Source organism: Octopus bimaculoides, chromosome 1 (assembly GCF_001194135.2).
Source record: "Octopus bimaculoides isolate UCB-OBI-ISO-001 chromosome 1, ASM119413v2, whole genome shotgun sequence".
Classification (NCBI taxonomy): Eukaryota; Metazoa; Mollusca; class Cephalopoda; order Octopoda; family Octopodidae; genus Octopus; species Octopus bimaculoides.
Window position 1 is genome coordinate 119,176,809 of NC_068981.1, and position 8,748 is coordinate 119,185,556.

An 8,748-nucleotide genomic window follows, 5' to 3' on the forward strand; every position below is an offset into this window, starting at 1 on the left:
ATACATACATACATATATAAACATGTATATACATATATATATACATACACATATATATATATATATATATATATATATATATATAAATAGACATACATTTTTTTTCTTCACTAGTTTCAGCTCCCAAATTGTACCCATGCCGTGGCACCACCATATGGTGTTGCTACATTATTTTTACTTCACTAATTCTTTTTAAAACCATGCAATGAATATTATACTTTCTTCTATAAAATATCTTTCTTGTGGTACAAAAAAGATCATTATCATTTTTTAATAACTAGTTAATGTCTACAGATAATAGCAATTGTTTGACAAGGTATAAATTTATTTTGACACAAGAAGGATGTAAAGTAAAATAAACGCCATAAAAATTTACCTCTTGCTTTTTGAGTGTTAAAGGTTTAGGTGGGTTTGTGAGTGGTGTGGATGCCAAAAGTCTCCGCTGAAAAATTTATAAAAAGTAACAAATTATTATCCTGTTAAATGAACTTCTTTCAAATGTATAATTGTTTCCATGTAAGATATGGCAAATTTTAGTTTGTCTACTCTTTCTTTAGAAATACCTTTATTTATGGTAAAACAAACAAGGCTCGATTGATGTTACTTAACATTTTATCGCATCAACATGTAGTTTTGTCTCAAATCAGAATTTAACTCTGAGCATTATGCATATATACATGTGTGCGTACACAAGTTATTTAGTGACCTCATTTGTGCCAGTAGCATGGAGGTTGACATTAGGAAGGGTATCCATCTACAGAAACTATACTAATGCAAACACTTAAGCATAATGCTCACTGGATCCTGTCACATAATCCTATCCATGCCACCATGAAAAATAGATATTAAATAATGATGATATATATGTGTTTGTGTGTGTGAGTGTATACATGTATATATATGCATATATATATAAGCGTGTGTGAGTATATAACATATAAATATATGTGCATATACAAAATATATAATTGTGTGTGTGTGTGTGTGTGTGTGTATTCAAAGATTTTTGTTAGAAGCAGCTCAATAATTATCAACATCACATACTTAATGTATGTATGTTATTAAACACTTTTTAGGTTGTGGTATTTCCTCCCGAGAAGTTACCTTTAAAGAAATAGAGTATCAAAAAACACAGTATACTTCAAAGCTAAACAAAACAAATTACCTCAGAAGTGAGCATCTTTAAAAGGACTTTCACTACACAAAATACTACAGCCTAAAAGCAATTAGCAACACACAAACATTAAGTGTTGGCCCCTTGTGGGTAATAAAAAAAATCACAAACATTAAGTATATGACATTGATAATGTTTATATATATATATATAAATGTCAAGCAATGAGAATGAATGCTCAACACCACATTGGAGGATAAAATTTCTTTATTTGTGTATTAAGGCTTCCATTGGTTTCATGTTAACAAAATATCTTCATATCTTAACAATTTTTCTAGCCAATCATGTGGAGGAATGGTGTTCATCTCCATTTTGGATGCAAACATAAATATATATATATATATATATATATATATATATAAACATGGACAGAGCCCAGAAGCTAATTGCTGGGAAGCAAACCTCTTACCACACAGCCATGCTTGTGCCTATCATATACATACATACAGGTTGGCCAAAAGTCACCTGATAGCAAATCAAAACCATTTAATTCCAAGATTTATCTATGTTTAACAATTGAATGAATTTCATAAACGCATCTAAATATGAAACATCATGGAAATTGTTCAAACTGACGTCCTTCTTGAGCAACACCATCTTTCCAAATGAATAAATAAAACTGAATATTAAGTATTTATGGAATTTTGATTTACTGTCGGATTAATTTTGGCCAATCCTGTATATATATATATATATATATATATATATATATATATACGTGTGTGTGTGTGTGTATGTGTGTATGAGCACAAGCAAAGCTATATGGTTAAGAAATTCACTTCTTAACAACATGGTTTCAGATGCAGTCCTACTGTGTTGTGCCTTGAGAAAATAGAATTGGTAGACAGAAACTGAAACTGTGGGTGGGTGGGAGTGCTGTGTGTACGCATGTATGTGAGTTTGTGCATGTGTGTGCGTTCCTGTCTTGACATTAAACAATAATTCATCAACCACGTTATTCATTTCCAATCTTCAGCGAAAACATTCTTGGAAACAAGTGCGGTTAAACAGCAGGAAGGATATCTAGCCATAGAATATCTGCCTCAAAAAGTCTGACTAGTTTACGCTAGCATGGAAAAGAATACTTGGCAGCATTTCATCCATTTTTACATTCTGAGTTCAAATTCTACCATGGTTGATTTTGCCTTTCATCCTTTTGGGGGTCAATAAAATAAGTACCAGATAAGTACTGGGGTTGATGTACTTGACTTACACCCTCCTCTGAAATTGCTGGCCTTGTGCCAAAACATAGTTTCTGTCTACCAAATTCACTCCCAAAGCATTGGTCAGCACAAAGTGTTGTGAAGCAGGACTGAACACAAAACCCATGTAGCTGCTAAATGAAATTCTTAACAAGCAAAATCGTGATGGCACCTGGCACTTGTGCCGGTGGCATGTGTAAAGACATTCAAGCGAGATCATGCCAGTGCCCCTGGACTGGCTCCTGTCCAGGTGGCACGTAAAATACACCATTTTGAACGTGGCCGTTGCCAGTACCACCTGACTGGCCTTCGTGCCAGTGGCACGTAAAAGCACCCACTACACTCTCGGAGTGGTTGGCGTTAGGAAGGGCATCCAGCTGTAGAACCTCTGCCAAATCAGATTGGAGCCTGGTGTAGCCACCTGGTCCACCAGTCCTCAGTTAAATCGTCCAGCCCATGCTAGCACGGAAAGCGGATGTTAAACGATGATGATGAGGAGGAGGAGGACATTTGTTTTTCATTTTAATTAACAATAAAAGAAACTATAGATTTAGAGAAGAATATTTTTGTTTTAAAGAGTAAGAAACAAAAAAGAAGAAAAAAAAGAAATGGTTTAGGCAAAAGTACTTACTGGGTCAAAATCAGGCATATTGAAAGGTGCAACTTCTGCTGATAAAAAATATTCTTCTGGTGTATAAAACTTTACATTGATATTAATGGCAAACTGATAAAAACCAAATGAAAAATGTCAGTACTTGATAATAAATTAATGATACAACAATACCATAATACAAAACAGATATGAATCTATATAGATGTTGATATAAGAGATTATTTCAAAGTCATTCTTAATGTTCTAAATGCAGGTATTTATGTTGAGTTACCTACTAATTAGCAATTGTCAAAGACATTATTCTTTGAAAAAACAATCTAACCCTAGATTTTGCTAAAAGATTCATTTCTATCAGTAAACAAAAAAAATAAACATAATTATGCATGCAAGAATGTCCCTCCTATTCCAGACAACTTATCCTGGGTATAAAATAAAATAAATGCTCAGAAAATGATAGCCTCTTCAACATATCCTTGGAGAAATAAGTAAAATATCCAAGAAATTCGTTTGTGTCTATACAGGGACAATAGACTAAACATCTCCCAAATTTCAGATGAAGATAAATAAGATGAATTTAGGAAAAAACCTAATAAATATTTTCAAAGAGTTTGACCTAAAAGCATCTATACATATGAACTTAACCATAGCAAATTATCTTGGCATAACATTAACTCTAAACACTAGAAAACATTACCATTAAATGAAACCAAATGAAGTGGCTTTAAGTGTTAGTTTAAGTGTTAGCAAGCCCGGCGAAATGCCTAGCGGTATTTCATCTGCCGTTATGTTCTGAGTTCAAATTCTAACAAGGTCGACTTTGCCTTTCATCCTTTCAGGGTCGATAAATTAAGTACCAGTTATGCACTGGGGTCAATGTAATCGACTTAATCCCTTTGTCTGTCCTTGTTTGTCCTCTCTATGTTTAGCCTCTTGTGGGCAATAAAGAAATAAGTGTAAGCATAAATTCAAGCTACCACCCATGCTACAGCCATACAAAGAGCACCCAATACACTCTTAAGTGGTTGGCATTAGGAAGGTCAACCAGCTGTAGAAACCAATGCAAAGCAGACATAGAACCTGGAAGAGCCCTCTGGCTTGTCTGTTCATATCAAAATGCCAAACACATGCTAGCATGGAAAAAGGGACATTAAACAGTGGTGGTGATGATGATGATGATGATGATAAAGTATGTAATCCAAGCTGTGTCTCCAAAAAGCACATCTGCATAATCCAGTACTCTAAAGTATATTTGTAGATATTATATTTCATACAAGAGTTGAGAATACTAGAGAATACTGGAAGATACATTTACAGAAAACTGGAAAACTTTTTTGGTATTATTTATTCCCATTACAAAACTTTCAATAGCAGGTGCAGGAGTGACAGTGTGGAAGTAGCTTGCTTACCAACCACATGGTTCCGGGTTCAGTCCCACTGTGTGGCACCTTAGGCAAGTGTCTTCTACTATAGCCTCGGGCCGACCAAAGCCTTGTGAGTGGATTTGGTAGACGGAAACTGAAAGCAGCCCGTCGTATATATATATATATATATATATATATATATATATATATTTGTGTGTGTAAATGTTTGAGTGTCTGTGTTTGTCCCCCCAACATCGCTTGACAACCGATGCTGGTGTGTTTACGTCCCCCGTAACTTAGCGGTTTGGCAAAAGAGACCGATAGAATAAGTACTAGGCTTACAAAGAATAAGTCCTGGGGTCAATTTGCTCAACTAAAGGCGGTGCTCCAGCATGGCCACAGTCAAATGACTGAAACAAGTAAAAGAGTAAAAGAGTAATAGCAGTTACAGAGGCATACATGTAGAAAAACATGTAAGGCATCTATCAATAATTCTTCAGACTGAGAATTAAAATTATACTATTAAGATAATATCATTTCAATATATTACAAGTTCATTAGCCATCACAATGCTGCCAGCAAAAATATTTGTTAATCATACACGTACCTTCATAAATTGTTCAAAGTGAAAGTTTTTTTTTTTTAAATCTGTGTTGTGCTGTCTCTATGTTGAAAGGTATACAAACACACACACACAAACAAACAACAACAAAAAATAACTATAGGTATTATAAATATATGCATATGGGTTTTGTATAAGTCTGTGTTTGCATTGTGTTGACAGGCTTGCACTTAAAATTCCCACATTTTAACCAAAACTTGTCAGTTAATAAGGTGACAACACTGTTTATTTACCTTTCACACACACACTCTCTCTTTTCCCCTCTCTCTCTCAATAATTTTTTCTCCTCTTCTTCCCTCTCTCAACACACGTTACAGGCAAACAGTCAGAGATCAGCTCTTTTAGAAAATAAGATTTTGATTCTCAGCCTAATCACTAATAGATGTCTTGCATATTTTTCTGTTTAACTGCTATTGGTAATGAAATTTTTGTAATGGGAATAAATATTACCAAAAATATTTTTCCAGTTTTCTGTTTTGATACATGTGTATCTGTGTGTGTGTGTATGTGTGAACATCATCATCATTTAACATCAAACCTCCCATGCTGGCATGGGTTGGATGGTTTGACACAAGCCGGCCAGGAAGACTACACCAGGCTATTGTGTCTGCTTTGGCATGGTTTTTATGACTGGATGCCCTTCCTAACACCAACCACCTCGCAGATTGGACTGAGTGCTTTTTATGTGGCACCAGCACATGTGAGGTCAGTTTTGGCATGGTTTTATAGCTAGATGCCTATCCAAATGCCAACTGCTTCACCACGTGGACTGGATGCTTTTTATGTGGCACCAGCACTGACAGGGTCACCAAGTAACTTGCAAAACAAGGAATATTGAGAAAGGAGGGAGCATTGGAGGAGGTGATCTTGTGTCAGATGATGAAAGGTTAGAGTGTGACAGAGAGGTAGAAACAGGTGTTTTGCTATAGAGGAGATACATAGTTACCCAGCCAGAGAGAGAGAGAGAGACCTAATGAGAAAGAGGACAGAAATAGGTGTGCTGATGTAAAGGAGATACTTGGTTACCTAGTCATAGAGAAGAGCAACAGAGGGAAAGAGAAAGTGATTAAGAATGAGGGGCCTGACTCATCGTTATTGGTTTGCAGTTTCAGTTCCTGGACTGTGCAGCGCATTGTGTTCTTTGAACAAACCACTCCACACAGCTGTAAATGAGTACCAGCCACTGCTTGTGCAACCGTCACATCCTGGATGCTTCATTGGGTCAAATGTGAGAAGGACCAAGAAGGTGTCTACATCAGCCTGCAACTACATAAACACCTAAAACAATTAATGAAGGTATGGTACATGCTACCAAGCCCTATCTGCTTGCAAGTGACAGCTGGATGTGCTTTTATACTACATACACATACACACAGAGATTCATGAATAACCATGTTTAAAGGCTACTTTATAACCGCATGGTTCCAGGCTTAATCTAGTAGATGAATAGGTGCAGACATAGCTGTTTGATCAAGAAGTTCATTTTTAATCATGTGGTTCTGTGTTCAATCCTGCCATAAAGCACTCAGAAAAGATAATGTATGCTAGGTTGTAGGAATAGAATAATTAACTATAACTCACCAATCGATCAGAACAAGAAAAATCTTTCTTTTTCCCATGCTTCCAATTATCAGGTCGTCCAGCAGCATCTAAAAAGCAAAATAGAAAATAGTTAACCCTAATAAATGCTTTTTTCTTATTCTTCTTTGTCAGCAATTTTAAAATCAGTTTGAATAAATAAAGTAATTTTGATGGACAAGACAAGAATATGATGTACACATCCTATTGAGCGTTAGCAAATAATTGTTGATTAGTCCCAGGTTAGCACCGATTGTGTAGATAACCTATGATTAAGTAGTGGTCAAGATATTACCATTCCACACTTTCTGTATATCAGAGACTGCATTATACAATATGTTAATTTCTTAAAGATGGTAGAGTGAGCTGGCTCTTCTGAGTTCCTAGTATATACACCAAACACTGACAGCCCATACATCCTGTGTTATGCAATACTGTATCCTTGGTTAAATCTGCTATCTGCTATCAATGATCCAATCTACCCATCTGTCAATAGATACTATGAGAAAGCAAAATTTACTGCGATATGTAGAACAATCACTGTAAAATTGGCAATTCTTTATACACTGCACTATATAATATTATTCTGTATTATATTTACATATAAAAAATACAAAGAGTCCCTATAGGAGAGTAGTAAATGAAATGAACTGCTAATTACATATATGGCCAAGATACTGACCACATTAAAAGTAGAGCCATTCTTTTACGCCTCAAGATATCTGTTTAATTTTATGCCTCAAGATATCTATATAATTAGTAATTTACCAACAAAAATACTGACACATGCTAGTATGGAAAATCAATGCAGAACAGCAATATCATATACACTCATTTATTTAAGGCCCATTTATCTATGCAAGCATATGGATTGAATGGGAATGTATTTCAGGCAATATTTTACAAATAGATGCTCTTCTTGTTGCCAACATTAAAATGTTTCATGTAGGGGAATTTTATTCCACAGGTCTTCAAAAGTGCAGAGCAACAGTCATAATGTCAACAAGAAATTTAAACATCATATCACCATTTCACTCAAGGAAAGCTGTAGGATAACAACATTCACACACATATACACACGTGTGTGTGTAATATCATCATCATTTTAATGTCCACTATTCCCTGTTCCATGCTCACAAGGGTCAGACAGAATTTTATAAGACAGACCATTTACAGTTGTCATCTACCAAATTCAATCAAACGGCATTAATCAGCCTGGAGTGCCATGCTGTGGGACTGAATCTGAAACTACATGGTTGCAAAGTGATCTTAACCAGCAAACCATGCCTATACCTATAAGCCAAACTAGAAATTCCAAACACATTTATAGCGACATTCTGCTTAATCAATCCCTTTTTCAGTAAATTTATCATCAATATTTTGAGTGACCAAGTTATTATACTAAGGATATTCAACACTGTAATAGTAGAAGTTACCATTTGAAACTTGACAATTCAATAATTTGTGAAATGAAATTTCGTTACGAGAAATAGCATATTCAACAATTCAATTCTGTTGTGAATTATCTCCACTTGGATATGATAGCCTTTCAAATTACTAGCGCATGGAGAATAGTTACTTCCCTTTGAAAGGTCATCTACTTCAACTGTAACGAAATTACTGTCCAGGTTATATCTTTAAAACTATAAAAATCTTTTGTTTTAATAGTTCACATAACTAATATTTACATAAACATTATATTTCTTATTTTGAATTGGCAGAAGGCTAAGTTTCGTGCAGAACACTTATCAAACGCATCATATCACTGTTATTTCATCAATACGTGAAGATTTGTCTTGAGCCCTTGCACTCAAAGTGCCAGTTACCCAGTTTCTGGACATCACAACATTCCCTTTGAATGGGACGTTGGTCAGTTGCAAGATTACTCATTTACGCTGAGTGGGATGGAGCAACAAATGAAATGGAATGTTGCTCAAGAACACATTGCACAAACCAGTCCAAGAAAAAAATTAATCCAGCAATAATTAAGAGTGCAAAACCTTAATTACTAAGGCCATGCACACACACACACACACACACACACACACACACACATATATATATATATAGAGAGAGAGAGAGAGAGAGAGAACAAGAGAAAGAGAGAGTGAGAGCGAGAGAGAGAGAGAGCAAGAGAGAGTGAGAGCAAGAGAGAGAGAGAGCAAGAGAGAGAGAGAGCAAGAGAGAGAGAGAGCAAG

At 35.4% G+C, this 8,748-nt stretch overlaps 1 protein-coding gene across 4 annotated transcripts in view; it reads right to left on the bottom strand.

Moving 5' to 3' along the window:
- LOC106871510 (uncharacterized protein F21D5.5) overlaps positions 1 to 8,748 on the bottom strand; it is a 94,412-nt gene that overhangs the window by 42,081 nt on the left and 43,583 nt on the right. For all 4 annotated transcript variants that reach the window (XR_008264649.1, XM_052969836.1, XM_014918009.2 and 1 more), the window contains exons 10-12: positions 6,554 to 6,621; positions 3,008 to 3,100; positions 377 to 442 (exon numbers count right to left, since the gene is read on the bottom strand). Coding sequence is in view for 3 of the 4 variants with exons in the window: in XM_052969836.1 (XP_052825796.1) it covers positions 377 to 442; positions 3,008 to 3,100; positions 6,554 to 6,621 (227 nt within the window). In the remaining variant the exon portion in view is untranslated. The remainder of the gene's footprint in view (positions 1 to 376; positions 443 to 3,007; positions 3,101 to 6,553; positions 6,622 to 8,748) is intronic.